We start from the raw sequence: 22,248 nt of genomic DNA, 5'->3' as shown, positions 1-22,248 counted from the left end.
TACTCGTTGGAGATGGAAACACATCGATAACACCTAGCCGAACATCGATATGTCCTATATCCAAAAAACATCGATGACACGATGTCGGCAGTGATGGTGTTCCACCTATACCACACTGGCCGTAGTGAGATTCTGTATTTACTTGAAATCGTCTGAAATCGCAGGAGGATATGTCTCCGTGTTTAATTTATTAAAATACATAAAAATATGTGTAGTTCTTGAAAGTATAACCATTTGACGTAGAGTAGGTAAACGGCTCGGTGCTGGGTAAAAATATAAATGCACAGCGTTCGCGTCACCGTTCTTCGCGCATAAGCAAAAAGATATAATAATAGACCTACCAACACAAACAAACACACGGCCAAAAGTTCGTTGGCGTTGAAAGGAAAATAACGAAAGGAAAGGAAAATAAAAGTGCAATAGATTCGGTTTACATTGTGCAAAAAATCGAAGTAGCCCTGCCAAAACAGGGTCGCTAAAAATAAGACGGGCGACAGCCTCTGTTTATCGTTGGAAATAAACAAATAACCAGCGGGGAATCATAACAAAAGCGCAAGACTACCAGCATAAAGGACAAAGACCCCCCTTTCTGGGGTTGAAACCCCCTCTTCGAACAGCGGAGCAGGATCGCACCGACTATGCAATACCTTGCAATTTAGTTGATAGAGCGAGAGAGAGAGTTACGAACAAAATGCCTTGCGACAACGCCAAAACCTCGTCGGATATCGAGCATGTGGACTGGAACTCGGGCCAGCACTATGCAAATGTCAGGTGAGTTTTAATTTTTGAGTTTTTGAGGTCTTAAATGCCCTTGACATGGCCAAAAAAAAGAGAACCCTATAAATTATTCAAGTACACCACACAAAATAAAAACAAAACAAGTGCAAGCACGCAACTGAAAATCGTGGGATGGTTGACATTCTTCTTGGCATTGTCCATTGTTTATTTATAGCCAGGAAACGGACATGATTTAAATGTTTGATTGTTCGTCGCTTGGGAAACTAATAATGAAATAATTTAATTCGCAACGCAGACTACGCACAAGTAATTGCTAAAATGTAAAGTCTGTTTTTGGCTCACAGCACCCAAATCCAGCTGTCCATACTTTGATAATAATACCCCCCCCCGCAAGAGCCAAAACCAGATAAGATATGCCTTTCAGTGAAACCAAAAATATGTCTCTAAAGCGGAAAATGAATCACCCCAAGATGATGCCACTTTCTCTGCTCTATTAAATATATAGTTTAAAATTAATTTTATGCGCTCTGCAACCAGTTACGATCTTAATCTCTCTAATCCGTACTTAACGCCAACTAACTACGACCATTAAGCATCATTTAACAACATTGACTCGTACTGACCATACTTGTTCTAAGCGGATCGGCACATCTATTAAAATGCAAATATGTGCGGAACGATGCTGGGAAGGTGACAAGTCTTGACACGAGGTGCCAGCTGTTATCTGTTCTGAACAATAAAAAATAATAAATTACCCGCGATATATTTATGATTTAATCAGGCGTAACAACGGGGCAATGACTTCGTTTTTTAATATTTCATTAGAGAAGATCGATTAAGTTAAAGTAAAACTTAAACTATAAAAAATTTTTTCTTATTATTTATTCATTTATGGCATTCAGATTTGTATTATCCGAAACATGATATGGATGTAATTCTAAGCAAAATATTTGTTTATATGTATCTGTATTTTAAATGCAGTTTTGTATGAGAATCATAAAACTAATTTCTTTAGGAAAAGACTATTTCCGCAAAAAAGAGTATAATTTTATAAAAGTATATACTTAAAACGATATATTAAACGTTTTTCACCTCTTGTTTGTTAACCAGATAATAAAAACATTTGCGCTTGTGTATGCCATCTGAAATGTGTATTTTAAATGTACATAATTATTTTTAGCGATTGTGACGCTTTAAATATATTTGTTATTGTATGTTAAAGAAATACGGACCAGCCAACACCCTAGATATCACCCTGATGAAGCTTATCAAGAGCCGACCATTGCAAATCTAATCTGTCATCGGAGTGTGTAAATGTGTCTGTGGGTGGTGTTTTTGTTATTTCAGGTGTCGCTGTTAAATAAACATTAACAATTGTTGGTGTTTATGTGTGGCGGCTTGAACAATTACGATCAAATATTTGTCGAGTATAATGAAAATGTAAAATGGAGCGAAGCGGAAAATATACCACTGATAAGATGCGGCTTTTCCCAAGTATCTCCAACCCGCAGTTCGAATAGGCTTTGGCAAACAAAGGCGAAACATGCATATTAGGCGCCCCCATCGGGTATAACTTTTGCATTTATTGCCTCGAACTTAAACCAGTTGTTATTTAAAAATAAGTTTAAAACAGCACACAAAAAATAATGCGCAAAATATCAAAAGGCGTTGGAACAAAGCGGAGCAGCGAAAACAAAGCACAAAACCCCGCCTGACTCCAATACCGTACCCCTCCAAATCCCCCGGATTTACCCGGCTCCTTGCGCCTTGTGAAGATTACTTGTTTCATCTGGTCCGGTGGAGAAAGAGAGGGCGTGCCCTGTTTCGTTGTTCTGGTGTGGAATTTAATAAAATGTGCTAATTTACTTGTAATTAAAAGTGGGCACGGCTGGGAAATCAAGTGCTCAAAAGACTTAAATCTTACACAAAAAACATGGAAAGCCCTGATATAAAACTACTCAAAGCTTAATCACCTTTGAACACTTATGCTATAAAGCTTTTTTTTGGGTCAAATTTAATGTTGGTCAGATTATTGTTTTGGGTATGGTTATTCAGAGTTCATCAGCAGTACCAATGCACTGAATAAACTTCTGAATCGTCTACAGTGGCAAAAAAAATCATGTTTTATTATTTCTATTACCAATTTTTAAAATATTTCGAATTTAGGTACTTTTAAATGTTATCTATTTATTAATTATGTTGTAGCTAAAATGATTTGAATTTTGAAACTATAAAATATGTCCTCTTGAAATCGAACTTTTTTGTGGTAGATAGGACGCTGTCATTAAATATTCAACTAAAAACATTTAAAAAGAGTAATAATATCCCAATTTATTTTGAATTTACTTTAAAAATGCAACCTCATTAAAAATGAAAATTATGTTTTCCGAAAAAGATTAGAATTTGCCCTCCGCCGAAAAACCCTAATTATAAAAAGTGACCTGCACAGTCAACAACAAAACCTAATTAATAAATCAAATAAATTTTTTTTATGGAATGGAATTTCTATTTAATAAGAATTATTATAGCTACACTGTATGTTTAATTCATACACATGTATGTACATACATATGTAGAAGATTATAGGGGGTTATATTAAATCTTTTTTGTATTGGTAAGGAATTAAGAAACTCTCAATAGATTACCGAATATAAATATTTCGTTTCCAAAAAGATTAAGTTTTGGGAACTTGGGAATTTCAAACGGAAGCACTTTGTCAGGGGTAACAAATGCCATTAAAAAATGTTATAATGAGCACTGAATGCTTAACTGCAGCTTGCACTTGAAACCCTAAACTCGAGAGCGAAAACGTTTTTTATTTTTAGTTTCGCTGAAATAAAGCACCTGTCTCGCGTTCTCTCTTTTACCTGGTAATGCGATAGCGTTTCGTATGTGTGTATATAGTATATACCCTTTGATATCGCTTAATCAAATTGTGAAGGGCAAAACAAACAAAACAAAAAAAGGCCGATCAATAATGTGAGAAATCTTTTCGAGAGGTTCTGAGTTTGTGATCGACAGGAATTTAAATATGTACAGTGTGTAGCTATGGATTTAGATCGACATTTCCGTTCTAATTGAGTTGAAATTGGTTGTGTTCAATGTCGAACAGGCAATTTGCCTTCCTAAAAGACCCATAAATGCCAAGTCATGAGGCTGTTTCAGTTGAGTGGCTCCAAGAGGTGTGGAATGGCCAGCCGGCGACTGTCTGCCGTCTAATGAAGTCGTAAAACTTGCGACTTACGCATGTCCTTAACTTCCAAGAAGCGCCAAGAAAGGATAACGTTCTCCATCCGGTGGATAGACAAACATGTGTACTTGCGGTTGTGTACTTTATGAACCCCTTTCTGCGTTGTAGGCCACAAACGCGTTCCATCGATCCAAGGCCAGTCTATTGGCCCAAAAAAACAAGGCAGGAGTAAAGAGGACGTGTCCAGTTCCATGTCCATGACCATGTCGACAGCCACAACAAATGTGCTGGCAGGCCCTTTGACTGGCCTGTCCTTCGCCTCAATCACGCACTGGCTGCCTGAACTCTAAAAAGGATACAGAGACAGACAGACACACGTATGTATAGAGGTACTCGAGATAGTGCAGATTGGCAGCGGAAAAACCATAGTACACTGAAGCAAAACCAAAAGCACGGAAATTAGTCACCATTAAGAAACTTTTTACGTCATAAATTTCATCTTTGCCCCTCTTTGTCATAATCGTTTAAAAACGAAATTCATTATTCAAAATATGTATTATCTCTTAATAACTATAAATTATAGTGCAGATTGGCAGCGGAAAAACCATAGTACACTGAAGAATAACAAAAAGCACGGAAATTAGTCAGCATTCAAAAACTTTTTTCATCATAAATTTCATCTTTGCCCCTCATTGTCATAATCGTTTAAAAACGAAATTCATTATTCAAACAATAATAAACAACAATTATAACAATAATTTGAAATATAGATATAATAGGAATAATAATAATAATTGCAAATTTATAACATACAAGAGATCCATAATAAGTTGAAGAGCTGATATCCAAAAAATAATTTGGAAAGCATTGTAATGCTAAATAAATTGTAGTTATAATTACTATTACAAAGTTGAAAAGTATAGTAATAATTCGAAAAATTATTCTTTTTGAACAACAAATTGATTGATGCATACTAGTGTACATAACAAAACCTTTACTTACGATTCATAATTTACGATATTTTATACTTTACGATTTCATGATTGAATTTTTATACAATTTTTGTTGAGCTTAAACAAATATCCTTGTTTTCTACGTGCATTCATGAGGTAGAAAGTAAAAGTTTTTCGCCATCCACTCTCCGTTAGTTAGATTAAATACACCGGTTCGCCCCTCCAGGCCCCTCGAAACCCACTCGCAGGTGCTGAGTGGGCGTTTGCCAGCCATAATGATAGGGCGGCCAACGGAGCTAATTGCCTTGGCCATAAACCAGCACCAGATTGCCGCAGTCCAAAGGGAACCACATCAGAACTTAATTGATATGTGTGTACTTTCTGGGGAAGGGGTGCGAAAGTGAACGCTCGCTTTTCATGGCGAAAGAAGAAGATTCTCACAATATTCACTCAATTCTCTATAAATATATATGTACATACATAAATATATGCATACATTTATACATACATATGCTCACAGTCGGTTATAACTTGAAAAATATAGTGGGCAATTTATAAGATTTTTGTTCCATTGATAATTGCAAACAAATCTAGTCGGGTTTTCACATTTATGTATATTTCCGAAGAAATTTAATAAAAGCGTAATTAGTGTTTCCGGCCGATGACTATCAGCTCTATCACGTTTCGCCTTCACAATTTGAACCCGAACATTATTTTGAATGTTGATTCTTGGAAGTGTCAATTTATTTCAAAAACAAAACCGAGAGAAAACTGTATTTACAATTAAGTCTTATTGCTCATTTTAAAATTTGTAGAAAAATAAAATATGTACGTTCCAAGAACTTGCTCATTAAATTGGGAGAAAAACTGAATTGGGTTGGGTACTTAAACTAAAGTTTAACAAACAAATATTATAATAAGATTATTAAAATTGACTGTGGCAAAAACATATATTAATTTGCGATACGCTTAAATATATGAGTGTATACTTATTATCGAACTAACTTTTATAGTGTTTTGAATATACATCAAATCTCAATTTATACTTCCTACATGGGAACGTGCGATTGGTTGTTTGTAAATACTCTGATAACTAAGGCTGAATCATTGATTCATTGCATACACTCATTTTCACCCACGTTTCACATGCCGTTCAACCAGCAAATGTCAATGACTTCTTTTAAATTTCACTTGCATCAAACTGCATTTGCCTCATCATTTATTTAAATTCATGCTTAATAATGAATGGAAAATGAGGGATGGCATCATGCAATATGATTTCATAAATACTGGCAAAAAGTTTTCCAGCCGTAAGTTTAAGAATAGTAAAATAATTTAAAAATGTCGTTAAAACAAGCGCAGTATACAGTGGATCGCAGCTTATTTCGTGCAGTTACCTAAAAAAAGTTCAAGTCGTTATTCCTGCTAAACTAAGAAAGATAACAGAAAAATGTAAATGCAGTATTTTAAAAGGGAATATTCTCTTGTTTATTAAATTAAAACGATTTCCTTAATCATAAAAACAAAATACTTATTAAATAAAAACAAAATGTGCAGGCTTTTTTCATGCCGCAGCTTATTTCGTGCAGTTCATTCTTCTTAACTTATTATTTGTAATTTAAAAGCTAATATTTGGTATGTCCTCCTTTCTGGTTCAGGACAGCTTTGAGACGATTTCCCAAGGAAGAAACTAACTTTTTGATGGTTTCCACTGGAATTTTTGGCCATTCTTCCATAAGAACACTTTACATGTCGTTTTTGTTCGAAATCTTCCTCTTCCTTATAGCGATGTCCAATATTTCCCATAAATTTTTGATCACATTTAAGTCTGGAGACTGTGCTGGCGTTATGACGGCATGAGGGCAGTTCCAGACAAGATAAACCTCCACAATTCCTGCTGAATGCTTCGGATCGTTGTCCTGGTAAAATCGAAATCGATCGCGTATGCCCAGTTTTTCAGCAGTTTGGAGCAGGTTTTCCTTATGAATCTGTAGGTACATCTTGGCCATCCATGATAACTTCAAAAAAAAATCGAGGTTGCCCCGCCAGAAGCTGCCATACAGGCCCAAACTATAACATGACCCCCGCCATGCTTGACTGTAGCTTTTAAAAGTTTGTTTTCGAGCTCTGTATTAGGTCGCCGCCAAACATATTAAACCAAAAAGGTTACATTTTGACTCGTCTGCAAATAACACGTCATTCCAAATCGAAATCGGAAGAAGAATATGCTCCCTTGTTCCTAATACAGAGCTGGAAAGCAAACACCTATAAGCTACAGTCAAGCATGGCGGGGGTAATGTTATGGTTTGGGCCTGTATGGCAGCTTCTGTCGGGGCAACCTCGTTTTTTGTTTAAGTTATCATGGATGGCCAAGATGTACCTACAGATTCATAAGGAAAACCTGCTCCAAACTGCTGAAAAACTGGGCATACGCGATCGATTTCGATTTTACCAGGACAACGATCCGAAGCATTCAGCAGGAATTGTGGAGGTTTATCTTGTCTGGAACTGCCCTCATGCCGTCATAACGCCAGCACAGTCTCCAGACTTAAATGTGATCAAAAATTTATGGGAAATATTGGACATCGCTATAAGGAAGAGGAAGATTTCGAACAAAAACGACATGTAAAGTGTTCTTATGGAAGAATGGCCAAAAATTCCAGTGGAAACCATCAAAAAGTTAGTTTCTTCCTTGGGAAATCGTTTCAAAGCTGTCCTGAACCAGAAAGGAGGACATACCAAATATTAGCTTTTAAATTACAAATAATAAGTTAAGAAGAATGAACTGCACGAAATAAGCTGCGGCATGAAAAAAGCCTGCACATTTTGTTTTTATTTAATAAGTATTTTGTTTTTATGATTAAGGAAATCGTTTTAATTTAATAAACAAGTTAATATTCCCTTTTAAAATACTGCATTTAAATTTTTCTGTTATCTTTCTTAGTTTAGCAGGAATAACGACTTGAACTTTTTTTAGGTAACTGCACGAAATAAGCTGCGATCCACTGTACATTTATTTACACGATTATCACACATTTAATGACTTGTCTAATTCGATTATAGTTTTAATTAAAGTTTTGATTATATCTAGAAAAGTAGGAATAATTACATCGTACATACGAGAAATAATAAATATTCATTGACTGCGTTTGTTAGTTAGCTAGCTAGTCAGTTAGATCAATTGATTTTCCCATAAATAATGATGTAATAATTCAATTACATCTTATTATCTACTTCGATACGAATTGATTAATGGTTTTCAGCATGCATGAGAACTACGCTGTTTAATGATAAATACAAATTGGGTGAAAAAACTGTCTATTTTACTATTTGATTTCTGATAATTTATTTGATTTAGTGCTTTTGTGATGCTTAAACGCGAACGAAATAGCTTTAAATTTCAGTTAGTAAAAGAAGACGTCACAGCACTCAATGACCTAATTTTTAAATTTCATTTGACATTTATAATTACAATTGCAATTGTTCATTTACGGATATATAAAATAATTTAAAAAGGGGGTATTGAATTGTCGAAGTCCAAAGATTTGTGCGGCTGGTCGGATATATATATATATATATATATATATATATATAGTTTTGTGTATTGAAAAAAGAAGATATCTCAAGAGTTATATTTAACGATTTGTGTTATTGTGCTAGGAATAAAGACTGTAGCTTGAGAGTTCAAGAAAATCTTTTTTGGCTGTATGTAAAATTAAAAAATGTGGGATAATTTAAAAATAATGCATTATGTAGTAAGAAGATTATAATTCTCCCCTAATCTCTTCCAGATTCGGTTCAGGCAGCAGCCAGGCCTCGCAGAACAGCGGCGACATATGCCGGATCTGCCACTGCGAGAGTGATCCGCAGAACCCGCTGCTCACGCCGTGCTACTGCTCCGGAAGTCTGAAGTACGTGCACCAGGCCTGCCTGCAGCAGTGGCTCACCGCCTCCGAGACCAACTCCTGCGAGCTCTGCAAGTTCCCCTTCATCATGCACACCAAGATCAAGCCCTTCAACGAGGTGGGTTCTTCGCATTGTCACATTTTATTACCGAAAGTCAGCTAATTTATTTGATTTTGTCTTTGCATTGTTTGGCTTCGGAATCGATTGGATTGCGGTTGGATTGTATTGTATGGAATGGGATTGGATTGGGGTATCGCAATGGCAATTGCAGTGGCGCAGCCTTGACATCTCCGGCATTGAAAGGCGGCGGTTGTGCTGCTCCGTGCTGTTCCACTGTGCCGCCGCCCTGTGCGTCATCTGGTCGCTGTGTGTGCTTATCGAGCGGGCCGCCGACGATGTCCAACGTGGCCTAATAGGTGCGGGGTGTTAGTACTAGAGTCTCGAGTTCGGGGAGGTCAAATAACCGCTCAGCGCAGTCCGTAATTATATAATTGCCTGACCTGCCTGAACTTGGGCTATTATTATATCAACTGTTTACTCTTCACGGATTCTAAGTACCTGTTCCCTCTCCATTTCAGACTGGCCCTTTTGGACGAAGCTGGCCGTTGTCACCGTGGGCCTTACCGGTGGAATAGTCTTCATGTACATCCAATGCAAGGCGTATCTGCATCTCTGCCACCGCTGGAAGGCACGCAACAGGTCAAGATCATGAGTTATTCGATTGTAAATTCAGAAATGTTAATGGTAGAGATCATTGGGCTCCATTAGCTCAAATTCCGATTAGTATTAGCTAAGAATAAGTATTAAATTGTTGAATGTTTAACGTACCAGCTTTCAATTAGATAATATAATAGGGGGACTGGGATCTAAAAAATCAACAAATCGCTGAGAGAATAGTTCAATCATAGTTGAAAACGAAATAAAATTATTAAAATTGGCTAGACCATTTTTGTAGAAATTTGTAATGGATATCTTAATTGATTTCATAGCAATTTTATGTTTTTATTATGTAATAAGTAGTATTTGTGTATGCGCTTTGTGAGTTCATTTGATATAGGTTTCATTCTTAATCAAATCAAAGCAATTTGCAATTTCATAGTCTCAGATAATTCATAATTTGTTTCTTATTTTATTTCATACAAACGAATAAAGTTTCCTGTCGCTTTGTGTGCAACAAAGTAAGACAAAGACAAAGAAAAATCGCATATTTATTCAGCGGAGACAATCATAACGTATTTTAAAATCAAAATTCTCTATTGATGAGCCCATTGTTTTAAGTCTTGTTAGTAGCTGTCGTATATTTAATTGAAGGCGTACTCGCTTGCGTTTTTATCAATGTAGCTGATGTTCCATAAGCCAGTTTTGGTTTTGAACTTCTACCTCGCATACATTTTATTTCCTTGTAAAACTTAAACACACGTTTTTCAAGTTAATGATTTAATTTCACATTCTGCTGCAAATTTACCATTTTGTCAAAAGCAATAAGTGAGTAATGTGTAATTAATTTCAATTGAGTTGCGCAAAATTTTAAATATAAATAGGTTTGAATTATTAGAAAATCTTTCAAAATGTAGGATGTTTAATGCAATTTGTTTGGCATTCTTAAAATATTTTTTTTATTTTAGAGACATGAAGTCTTAACTATTAATACCCGCATATAAGTCAAAAGAAATACATCTTTGAGACACTGACAAATTAAATGATGAAATCATCGGGTTTTAAGCGATTGATCACAAAATAATTTATAAGATGAATAAGCTAATGATTTGTTTAATTTGTATTAGGAATTAACATTTGTCATTTATCTATAAAATGAATTCATTAATCATATTGAATTGAATTTATTTAGTCAACAGTTTTAATCACTTTATTTTCCGAGTTATTCATAAGAATATTTGAGTAATGCAGAATCCATAAAAAAGCTTGGTCTGAATATTGAACTTTAACACGATTCAGGAAAATATGCTGACCATCTATTTTATGTCTTACAGAATTCTGCTGATCCAAAATGCGCCGGAAAAGATTCATCCCTTGGCACCGCCTTCCCCAGTGGCCGCCCATCATCAGCACTTCAGTGAGCCGCTGGCCATTGCCGGTTCGGCCAGCGGGGCGGTGGAGATCAATGCCGGCGGTGCGGCCGGAGGACACTGCGCCCACGAAGCTAGCTGTGCGTCAATGGAGAACGGAGGCGGCGCTGCGGGGTTGGGCCTGCACCAACAGATGCAACGGCTTCTGAACGCCTCTCCACACCATATGCTACAACTGGCCGCGGAACTGGAGGTGCCTCACAGCAGCAGCAGTGCCTGCACGCAAACGGAGGATGGCCATGGTCATCAGCGGCACCAGCAGATGCAGCAAGGCGGACAGCAACTGGGTCAGGTGGCGGTGGCCGCCAACATCGAGTGCTCGCAGTCACAGCACAATTATGACCGTGACTGGGCTCTTGATGACGTCGTCTCGCAGATCTCCTCATTCCGACCCTGCCCTCAGGGATCGGGCAGTATGACACCCTTCCACGACTCCATACACAACGTGCTGGAGCACTCGGAGGGCTCTAGTCGCGGCTCGGCCACGGATCTCTGTGCCGGATCACGGCAGGATCTCAGCGCCAGCGGCATCTCCACTGACACAGGTCGCGAACATGCCCTGCAGCTGAGCAGTTTCAGTGGTGAGTGGCTATGGGATGGGCGGGCCAACGCTGGACCGGTTTACATCACAAGTCACTTTAAAAAGGCTGTGAAATGTGTTACATTATCACCGTCTTTTAAGACTTAAGACTTTCTTTCTATTTTAATCTTACATTTTATTAACCGCCATAATTTGATTGCAGGTAGTGGCGAGCACAAGGCGCCCTCGATCAGCTCCGGAGTGTCGCATGCGGTGGCCAATGGACTCGGCGGATTCGTGTACAAGCCGCACCAGACAAAGCGCTACTCCAACTCGTCCATCTTTCTGGAGAACCGCGATGTGCTGAGCGACCAGACCAGCGTGGGCCCAGACACTGCCGTACATCCTTACGATTACAGCACGCCGCCAAAGATCGACTACAGCCATTCGGGCATGATGGGCGTGGACCTACCCATTGGCTGCTGCACCACCGACTGTTTGGGCGGTCAGCAGCCGAAGGAGGAGCTTCGCCGCTACTCGGATCCCAAGCTTAAGCCCAGCGAAGCGGATACCGTGCTGGATATCGATCTGCCCACATCTCCTCTATCGCCACCTGCCGCATATGCCAGCCAGCAGAAGCAGCGGGAATCGCACCAGCATCCGCATCCGCTCGTCAACTCCTCCTCCTTTGACAGGGGCGTGGATGGGGTCAGCAGCAGCAGGAGCAGCAGGGGTCATGGTCCCTCGGACGCCCATATAGATCGATCGCGGCTCAGTTTCAAGTCGTTGCCAAATCTCAGCAGCAGCTGTGAAAGTCTCATCCAGAAGTGATGAGTGAATACTGGACTGATGTGATCCACTATGATCTGCGCGCTCTCTTTTCCCCGTAACCTTTAACGCTCTGCTCTCAAGTATTCACCGCTGGTCGACGGAGACCCCGAGATCCACATAGAAAGTAAAAATGAAATACTATTTTTTATACCGCACACCAAGGGGCTTTAAAAGCCAGATCGTGGCCAGCGGCCCAACAATCTCTACGTTCTCCTCTTTATATAGCAAAGCCCATAAACAATTTGAGACTGCAATGATTAAAACAAAACACAAACAAAAACTTAACAGAAAAGAATATTGTAATGTTTAGAACCAGGCAGTTGGCGTATCTAGATTTAGTCGCTAAATCGATGTATAATTTATCCTGTATTCGTGTATCATTCAGCCTCCGATCCCATTTGTGTATGTCCATTAAGTTGTCCAAGCCAAAAAGCCCAAAACCAACCAGAGACAGTAATTATTTAGTCCAAGTGTAGGATGTGTGTTTTGTTTCTTAACTTCTAAGTCAAATGAAATTTTAAAAAATTGATCTGTGATTAAGCGTCATTGAATATACATACATACATAACATGCATAAATGCAAGCAAAAACATATTGACCGCAGCCGCAGCAGTAGAAAAAAAACATTTTTACTTAACAACAATTAAGATAAAACCAACAACAGCAACATGACAACCACTAAAGCTTTTTCGCGGTTAACAGCGAAAGCTCTTAAGAGCTGAGAAATCGAGATATATATCTGTATCTCAAGACCCCGCTGAAAAATATGAATGAAAGTCGTTTTAGATATAGACATAGCATAAACAGTAAATACTTATGATCGCTACAAGTTACGAGCATAAAAACCAATAAGAAACAAAAATCGGGCAACTAAATTTTTTATTATGTATTAAATATTTAAATAAATATGTGCAAACAATTGATCAAATTAGTAGAGACAAGTATTTTTATTGAGGGCTTATTTCTATCGGGAAGTTATCCTCGATTTATAATAATGTTTTGACGTTATTCCTTAAAATTATAAATTACCAGAGTCACATTTGTTTGAATTAAAAAAAACAAATACAAAATAAGTTTAGCAATGGTATTTTTTAAGCGCACTGCAAATCAAGGACAAGGACGTAAAAAGTAAATAATAAACCCTCAGTAAATGAGTGAACAACACCCAGAAAAACCGGTTTACTCGAAATGCAAATTTTGCAGATTGCAAATGAAGGAGCAAAACGGGAAAACAATGAAAAACTCGCCATCTGACTTCTTTTTCGTATATTTTATTTCTTTTATTCCCAAATTAAATTCAAAATTCTTTCGAGTGTTGCGGCTGTTCTTGTTACAAAAAGTCTTAACTCAAAGGGAGCATTGAATTCTCCAGTTTTTAGCCTATTCATACAGACTAAAATGTTTTTTTTTTATGATAAATGGAGTTTAAAATCGCTTAGTTCTAAGATGTGATGTGTGTGTGTTTGTGAGAGAGTAATACAATGAATGTGTGTTTGTGGTGTGTCCTTTTAGTCTTGCACTCTCCGAGCAGCGCTGCAACACTCCCGTTTCTCCTTTAAATTCTTCTTCTCATTCTTCGCCAGCGAATCTTGGTTTCAGCTCCCCCCGTTACTTGCCAGTCTCCATTTTCTCGCCGCCGCCATTTTCGGTTTTTCCATCGGAATTTTCGGGAGCCTTGACGCTCAGGTGGGCAGGACCTGTTTGCTGGATCTGGACAATGCGCTCTGACTTCGCCTGCTCCTTGCTGGGCGGAGGTGGAGCTTTCAGGGTCAGCACCCCGTCGGAGGAGACTGTGGACACCACATCGTTCGGGTCAAAGTCCTTGGGCAGGGTATACTTGCGCACAAAGTGCCGCTGGATCATTCCATGTCCATCCTCACGCTCCTCGTGCTTGCCCTCCACCACCACGGTTTTGTCTACCACCTTGACCGTCAGTTCGTTGGGCTTAAACTGAGACACATCCATGCAGACCTGGAAACCATCTTTGCCCACTGCGGGCAGTAGAGAGTTTTTACCTCCCGATGGACGACGTGGCATCAACGGATGATGATGGCCATGGCCCCCATGATGGCTCCTCTCATAAGGCAAAAAGCGACGACGACCTAGGGATCCTCCATGCGGCAACAGCAGACGACGGGGATGGAAGAGATCGTGGGCATGGACCCCAAATCCAAAGTCATCCTCCAGCAAATGTTCCCAGTCGCTGCGGTAATCGTGATCCAACTCCCGGGCCAAGTGCAGCAGTGGTACAATCGACATTTTTGTTTTTTTTTAAATTCACAATTCTGTCTAGACAAAGGAAATTTTCTTTTTTTTGCTATTGTGATTCTCCTTGTGCTTCCCTTTAACTTTTCCCTTCAATTTTCGAAATTCGACTGTGCTCTGTCGACGTCGACGCCGGCTTTTTATACCGACGCCGTATCACACACACTAGTGCAACTCAACCAGGAGCGGGTCAAAAGTAAAACTTTAGGGGGTTTACATACTTACTAATCATTTCACAAATTAGCTTTTCTCGTAAAGCATTTAGTTTAGCCTAGCAATAACAAAACATAATAACCTTATTTCTTCTATTTCACTAAACACTAAAACACAGCTATAGTTATAAATATTTTGTAAAAGAGATAATGACAATGTTGATATCTTTAGTACCCCATTTGACACGCTCCTGCATTTAATAAACGCTCTCTCGTATATTCTCGCTCTTTCTATCACAGCCGGCTTTTTATAGCGAGAGCAAGAGAGCTAGAAAGTTCTTGACATTTCTCGGAGTTTCCCGGCAAAAAAAACAGTTAAACAGCAGTACATACAATGCAATATTTATTTAAAGCATTTTCTTCTCTTATCGGACTTTTTAAACGCTGTCTGTTTGCAGTGCAACGGATCTGCTGTTCACTTTGGGTAAGGTGCATTGAACTTTAATTTTGCGGTCTGTTTATTGCTGCTTCTCATGTTTGCCGTTCTTTTGTTTGCTGCAAACATTTTTGCAGCTTGCTTTCGACGCCGCCTCGCCAAGTCAGGAATCGGGGCACATTACGATTTGCTACCACTTGCAGTCAGTTTCAGAAGTTTCTGCACAAACCTTAGCACAACCCAACCAACATTAGAGTTATTATTGCTTTAATTTTTGTCGCTGCCTTTATCCTTTCTATACACTAAAAATTCTTCCAGAAAAATATGTAGGTATTTCCTCTGTGCTATAGCATAAATTAAATGAATGTTCCGGTAGAACATTTTATTATTTTCTTTCATTAATTTTATTTTATGTTGTTCACCCTTTTACTAAAAAAAAATAATAAAAAGGAACAGTTTAATCAACAATCCAGTTTATAAAGTTCAAAAAAAGGTCAAGTAAACCAACATATTTTCTAGTTTATCCATTCCTTAAAATTAGTACTATCAAAAAAATTTTAAGCTTAATAAAAACCAAATTCATTTTGGTGGCATAATTCCACTTCTGAATCTTCAGCATCTCACAAATTTTTTCGAAAATCCGTAGTCTTGATAACTTATAACCAATTAAATAAACAGTGCAAAATTTAATGTTTTTAAGAGTTATTTTATTTGTATTTTTATTATTTAATCAGCCAATTACAGGAATACATATTTCAAAATAAGATTAAAGCAGGACACTCCTTAATGTATTATATGTATGCCTGATTAGAGTGTCCCTGGGTAACTACTTCTTATAAAACAGATACATTACTATAATATTGGTTAAATACAGCGAGTCCCTCCGATCGAATAATCTACTTCTCGTTGCCGTTGTCCTGCTCCAGTTGCTCCGGCTGCTCCTTGGCATTTTGCTTGACATTAAGATGGGCGGGACCCACCTGTTGGATCTGAACGATGCGCTCGTTGGCCTTGTCCTCGATGGCCGGCGGCTTGGGAATCTTCACAGTAAGGACTCCGTCCGAGGACAAAGTGGAGGCCACCTTTTCCGCATCGTAGCCCTCGGGCAGAGCGTAGCGCCTGATAAAGTGCCGGGTAATGAAGCCATGGTCATCCTCGCGTTCCTCATGAGTTCCTTCTACCAGCACGGAATTATCCTGCACCTTGACAACCAGTTCGCTGGGTTTAAAGTGCGACACATCCATGCAGACCTGGAAGCCATCCTTTCCGATTTTCGAGACGGCTCCTGAGGGTCCCGACGAGCAGCCGACCTGTTTTTCCAGCTGGCGCAACTGCTGTTCCACGGGTCCTGCGAGGGCCAAGTAAGGATTCCTCTGGCGCTGGTAGTAATACGGCTCGTAGAAGGGCACCATCGACATGCGGCCCAAATCGTCGGCCAGACTCAAAAGCAATGGTAGGTTTGCCATTTTAAATGCTTTAAGATAATTTTTTAAATATTGGTTTTTAATGTAGAGCTTTTGCTACGGCTGTTATCACTTCAGCTTTTTGAATTCAACTGACGCCGGTTGAATGAAAGTGCCGGCTATTTATACAACCACTTAGTGTTGCTGTATGGGTGCTTTTGTATCTGTGCGAGCGCCGTCGCTGTGTTTGTGTTTGTCGTATCTGTGTGCATTGGGGCACAAACATCTAGAAGAGCCACGAAACTTCTCGGGCTGCAAATATCGCAAAAAGTTCTCGAAATTGCAGGAATTACGCATTATCTGCCATTGAAAGTGAGAGTATCGCTATGGAAAATGTGGAATATTTGGGGGAGTGAGGATGAGTAGGCCTGGTGGAGTGATAATTCGGCGGCGCAGATAAATATTATGTGTATACCAGCTAGATAGGCACATAGACCTCGGAGGATGGAGTACATTCGCGAAAAATCGAGACTGAATAGAAATTGTTATTTTAATGGCATGCCATTCAAGCTATTAACTTTAATTAAAATCATGGAATAAAGTTTCTATAGCGGGAGTAAAGTAATTAAAATAAATGAATCTATGATTAATGGTCGACTAAATACATTATTCCACTAAAATGAAACTTTAATTTAATATTTTCAAAATGTAAAGGAGAAAAATAAGAATATTTTAAATATAAAAATATTACTCCACGTTTATAAAGTGAATCAAATGCAGAATACAGATGAAATAACCAAGAATTTGTACAAATCTTCAGAATTTATTAAAAAATTAATTAAACTATAAAGTTCTAGAAGGAAATTTTTGTTAAATTCTACAAACTTCAAAATCAAATTACAAATTCTAAGAAACCCTTCGCACTTTTAGAACTTTTCTTAAAAAAAGGGTAGATATGCTTTAAGATCTTTGTATACAAATCATAAGAAATTTGATTGATTGATTAATAAAGTAACCCTTTCCCCAATTAAAATTTAATTGAAAGTACAATTTATTTACTATGTTTGTTGAATTAATGCAATATCTATGTAAAATTATCGGTAAACCGAACTCTTATAGCTCCAATTGTAGGTATTACATATGTAGATATGATCCTTAGTTGTTATATCATTCAAGTTTAAATTTATGGCCCATTTTGTTTTTGTTTTCTCCTCCCCAGGAGTACCTTTGGTATGTGACCGGGGCTTGCACAATCCAACGCCAACGCAATGGAAGTTGTCTATTCAAAAAGGTGGTCACATAATATACGAGAACCCTCGTCTGTCGGATTTCTCCCCTCGTTTGGGTAAATGAAAGCAAGTACATTGCGAGTTTGTGTGGTATATACGTACATATGTACATATGTATATCATATAGAGGGGCATCTCAAACGCAACAATCTCCGAAGGTTTTTGCTCTTTTTCCACTGCAGTTGGGTCATATGCATGTACATATGTACATGAATCCGGGAGTTGAGTTCGGGGCCCTAGTAAAATTTAGCAAGTCTCCACTGTCTGGTCCTCGTCTGGATGATGTTGTTGCTTTTTGGAGCTTTTCAACCGGTTGTATGTAACGAATACAATCCAGCATATCACCATCTGTATGGCAGGGTATATTTGTATGTGTAAATGGCCAGACCATATGTATTTCTCCAGACGCTGACACTGCGCATGTTTACGCGACGCCGGTTTGCGATTGCCAATCCTCCAGCTCCAGCGACTCCAGCGGATTTTACGCTTCCAGCCGGCCTCAGCTGTTGTTGTAGTTGTTTATCGCCGGCGACTCGGCAACCGGCACGAGACTCTCAGCTGTTCGCTCCATGCCGGCAATGGGAATTCAGCTGCAACACGACCACTTTACATACACCCCATCCATACATATGTACATATTTAGGTACATATATATCTCTATTTCAAGGGAGATGGCATCTCTTGGGGGGTTTTCGTGCATATATCCCTCGGTTTCAAGCCGGTTTGCCTCTTTTATTTTTTGCAGCGCTGCAGTTTGTCTGGTTTCGCCCTGGAATACGAGTACTTTCTTTGTTCTCTGGCTATCTGCGATGTAGGAAAAGTATCTCTTATTTCGGTTTATATACCAGAAAATGGCATAGTACATGGTTTGCCTGTCTGTTTTTATGGGTATCCCTCCCCCTTTTCGAGTTCTCTGGAGGAGTTTCATAGTTTTTCGTCTGGGAGCTGGCCTGGAAGGCTGGACTGACTGGAAGCGGTGACCAGGTTTTCCATTCAGCGCTGCACGGCCGGTTAAAAGCGCCGGCATTCAGCCATAAGGGCTCAAACGCAGTCCAGTTGGAGACCAGAACGGATCGCCGCCGGTTCCCAGAAGAAACTAATCCCCGAAAAAATCTAAAAAAATATATAAAACCTTTAAAAGACAGTGAAGATAAAGTGAATATGTCGCTGATACCGTTCATACTCGATTTGGCCGAGGAGCTGCATGACTTTAATCGCAGTCTGGCCATGGATATAGACGACTCGGCAGGATTCGGGTTGTATCCTTTGGAGGCCACTACACATACGCCACAGATGAGTCGCGGGTTGGGGCGTGGAAATGCCATGATGTGGGTGCCCATTAAGGGTCAGTCACCGGTGCAGCAGCAGCATCGTCATCATCCGTACAATCGAGTGGCTGGTGCCAAGACCATGTGCTGCAATAAATCGCTGCTGGAACTGGAGAAGGAACTGGGCGATAAGGGTACTTCCGGCGGAAGTGGCAGTAGCAGCCAGCCGACGGCCAGCAAATCGGCCTACTCCGTAGTCAATAGGAACGGCTTCCAGGTGAGCATGAACGTGAAGCAGTTCGCCGCCAGAGAGCTGACCGTCAAGACCATCGATAACTGCATCGTGGTCGAGGGACAGCACGACGAGAAGGAGGATGGCCACGGAGTGATCTCGCGCCACTTCATCCGCAAGTACATCCTGCCCAAGGGCTATGATCCCAACGAGGTGCACTCCACTCTTTCTTCGGACGGGATTCTAACGGTCAAGGCGCCGCCTCCACTTCCCGTTTCCAAAGGCGGCCTGGAACGGCAGGAGCGCATTGTGGACATCCAGCAGATTTCGTCGCAGCAGCAGAAGGATGCGCAGCCGCCGAAGACGGCAGAGGCAGAGCCGCAGACGGCAGCTAGTGCTCCCGCTCCCACTTCCACTGTTGCTGCTGCTCCCACTTCCACTCCCACTCCTTCGCTCTCGCTCACTCTCGTCGAGAGCAACGGTAATGGTCAGGAGGAGACAGCTGCTCTTTCTCCCTCTCTTTCCAACGAGGCTGCTGCCACTGCCGCTGTTGCAGTGGAAACCCCTTCCACTGCAGTAACCACTTCCAGCGCCAACAATGGTGTTCCAGAGCCGGAGTCCATGGAAGTGGTTGCCAAAAACGAAGAGGCTGCCAAGGAGGAGGAACCCTTACCCAATCCCGTAGAGAGCAGCGAAGGGGAGCAGAAAACAGAGGATGCCAATGCCAACGAAGTGGACATATCCTCCAATAACGGTAATGGAGCAGGCATAACCCCCGATGATGTGGAAATGCCGCTGGCTAAAAAACCTGAAGCCCCTACAGAAGACAGCAAAGAGGAAAAGGTGGAGAAGGCGGAGAAGACGGATAAGGTGGAAAAAGTAGAGAAAGTGGAGGAGAAAGGAGGCGAGGAGCTGGCCGCCGTGGATGCGGCCATACTCCTGGCCAAAAACCAGGGCGAAAACGGAGCCACTGCAGCCAAAACCGAGGAACTGGCCAAGTGAAGACTGAACTAAAAAAATAAAATGAATAATTAAGAACAAATAATAACCTGCACGAGTTCGCGTGCGTTTTATTCCATAAATGTTTCTTGTGTTTCTTGAGCTAGAAAATGCTGAAGCGAAAGGCACTCAATTATTAAGCGTGGGAGATAACGAACGATATATGATTTCCTAAAAACATACGTGACAACAACTACAAGTATTCCAGTAAAACTTAAAGACAGAAACACGAAATAATGTACTTAACAATAAAGAGGAAAAACAAAATAAAAAAATTGTAGTTTTGTTTTGTTTGCCGTTAGCGGTCTCTTTAACGCTCTCTCTTTTATTCACATAGGAAATTGCAACAGCTATCTGGACTCTCTCTTAAGTATCGCAACTTTTCTCTCGCATATGCTGGACTCTTCTAGAAATGTAACATCTCTCACGCATTGACATTTTACTTTGAAACTCTCTCTCACGCACACTGGCGCACATTGTCTCTCTCAATCCACAGAAAAAAACCGCTTTACAAATCAAAATCGACTGAATTATTAAAATTTCTTTTTAATTTTCATAGTCGCTCAAATAGACAAACTAATTTTAAACAAAAAGAATTTAACTCAGGGTATTAGGTTGATGTAGTAGGTACCAAATATATAAAATGTCACGAAATACCTTCCAAGTGTGTATATTTAACGATTTTAATTATTAAAAAAAAAATTCGAAAATGTATTTTTTTTTTTGTGTAGCTCTCTCCTTTGTTTTTCTCTCTCTCTCTCTCTCTCTACTACTACTTTCTGGACTCTTCTAGAAAAGCTTAGCGGCTATAAAAGCAGCGCCGCTTGGCGAAGAGAGCACAGATCGAATTTTAAAACCGAAAAGTCAAGAGCTGAAAACGGAGTGGAGGCAACTGAACCTTAAAAACGGAACTTAAAAAAAGAAAAGGAATAAAATACTTTTGCAAGTCATACAAGTTCATTCAACCTAACCAAGAAGGAAGAAATATTTTACTTCGTCGAAAATTTAACCTAGAAATTCAAAGTCAAAATGGCGCTATCTACACTTCTTTCGCTGGTGGACGAACTCCAAGAGCCACGCAGCCCCATTTACGAGTTTGGATTGGGAGTGCATCCGCATTCCAGCTTGCTCATGCCACATGGTAACCAGCATCGCCGCTCGATCAACGGATGTCCTTGCGCCTCGCCCATTTGTCCCTCGTCGCCCGCCGGCCAGGTGATGGCCCTGCGTCGCGAGATGTCCAAGCACAACGACATCCACTGGCCAGCCACCACCCAGGTGGGCAAGGATGGGTTCCAGGTGTGCATGGACGTGGCCCAGTTCAAGCCGAGTGAACTCAACGTCAAGGTGGTGGACAACTCGATTTTGGTTGAGGGCAAACACGAGGAGCGTCAGGATGACCATGGCCATATCATGCGCCACTTTGTCCGGCGCTACAAAGTTCCCGAGGGCTACAAGCCTGAGCAGGTGGTCTCCCAGCTATCATCCGATGGCGTCCTGACCGTCAGCATTCCCAAACCGCAGGCTATCGAGGATAAGTCTAAGGAGCGCGTCATCCAGATCCAGCAAGTGGGACCCGCTCATCTCAATGTCAAGCCGAATTCTAGCGAGCTAAAGGGCAAGGAGAATGGAGCAGCAAAGGAGAATGGAGCCGCCACCAAGTAGAATACTTTCTCTTTTATATTGTACTCCCCAACTCATCTCTCATTCCCTCACATGTATGTTCCTTATTTATTGCATTGCTTTTGTAAAGAGCTAAAGACTTGAAGAATAACTTATTAAATCATTTGTTCACCTGGTGTGGAAAATATAAATGCTTTTATGTTGTCTTTTGTTCTCTTGATTATGATCTAGGAGAAAAATCTTAAAAACTTGAATTGCCAATCGTATATATTTGTGAATATGTGATTTACACATAAACCAGAATGTTTGGTTAATGCCATATGCAAAATAACAGTAACGTTTTTTTTTTTGAGAAA

General features: G+C 40.0%; 5 protein-coding genes across 6 annotated transcripts; 3 read left to right on the top strand and 2 right to left on the bottom strand.

Annotated features, from left to right (window-relative positions):
- The first annotated feature begins 100 nt into the window (after positions 1-100).
- On the top strand, positions 101-13,156 carry LOC108039207. 2 transcript variants are annotated; one of them, XM_044458268.1, is made up of 6 exons: positions 101-771; positions 8,673-8,904; positions 9,059-9,203; positions 9,366-9,486; positions 10,779-11,455; positions 11,618-13,156. In XM_044458268.1, exons 1-6 carry the CDS (start codon positions 692-694, stop codon positions 12,223-12,225), a joined length of 1,863 nt encoding a protein of 620 aa, XP_044314203.1. In that variant the 5' UTR covers positions 101-691; the 3' UTR covers positions 12,226-13,156. The 2 variants fall into 2 exon arrangements, with proteins under 2 accessions (XP_044314203.1, XP_044314202.1); XM_044458267.1 differs by having other exon boundaries at positions 9,059-9,212.
- Positions 13,157-13,480: 324 nt separating this feature from the next.
- On the bottom strand, positions 13,481-14,614 carry LOC108039216 (heat shock protein 27). Its single transcript, XM_017116144.2, has one exon. The coding sequence runs from the start codon at positions 14,482-14,484 to the stop codon at positions 13,834-13,836; it is 651 nt and encodes a 216-aa protein (XP_016971633.1). The 5' UTR covers positions 14,485-14,614; the 3' UTR covers positions 13,481-13,833.
- A 1,149-nt stretch (positions 14,615-15,763) lies between these two features.
- Positions 15,764-16,652, bottom strand: LOC108039217 (heat shock protein 23). The gene has a single exon (XM_017116145.2). The coding sequence runs from the start codon at positions 16,542-16,544 to the stop codon at positions 15,975-15,977; it is 570 nt and encodes a 189-aa protein (XP_016971634.1). The 5' UTR covers positions 16,545-16,652; the 3' UTR covers positions 15,764-15,974.
- A 1,393-nt stretch (positions 16,653-18,045) lies between these two features.
- Positions 18,046-20,544, top strand: LOC108039210 (heat shock protein 67B1). Its single transcript, XM_017116137.1, has one exon. It carries the CDS (start codon positions 18,932-18,934, stop codon positions 20,270-20,272), a length of 1,341 nt encoding a protein of 446 aa, XP_016971626.1. The 5' UTR covers positions 18,046-18,931; the 3' UTR covers positions 20,273-20,544.
- A 547-nt stretch (positions 20,545-21,091) lies between these two features.
- LOC108039211 (heat shock protein 26) lies at positions 21,092-22,083 on the top strand. Its single transcript, XM_017116138.2, has one exon. It carries the CDS (start codon positions 21,299-21,301, stop codon positions 21,932-21,934), a length of 636 nt encoding a protein of 211 aa, XP_016971627.1. The 5' UTR covers positions 21,092-21,298; the 3' UTR covers positions 21,935-22,083.
- Positions 22,084-22,248: the final 165 nt, after the last annotated feature.

Source organism: Drosophila rhopaloa, unplaced genomic scaffold, assembly GCF_018152115.1.
Source record: "Drosophila rhopaloa isolate 14029-0021.01 unplaced genomic scaffold, ASM1815211v1 contig_163, whole genome shotgun sequence".
Lineage (NCBI taxonomy): Eukaryota > Metazoa > Arthropoda > Insecta > Diptera > Drosophilidae > Drosophila > Drosophila rhopaloa.
The sequence above is the reverse complement of the archived record's forward strand: the minus strand, read 5'-3'. Positions and strand labels throughout refer to the sequence as shown.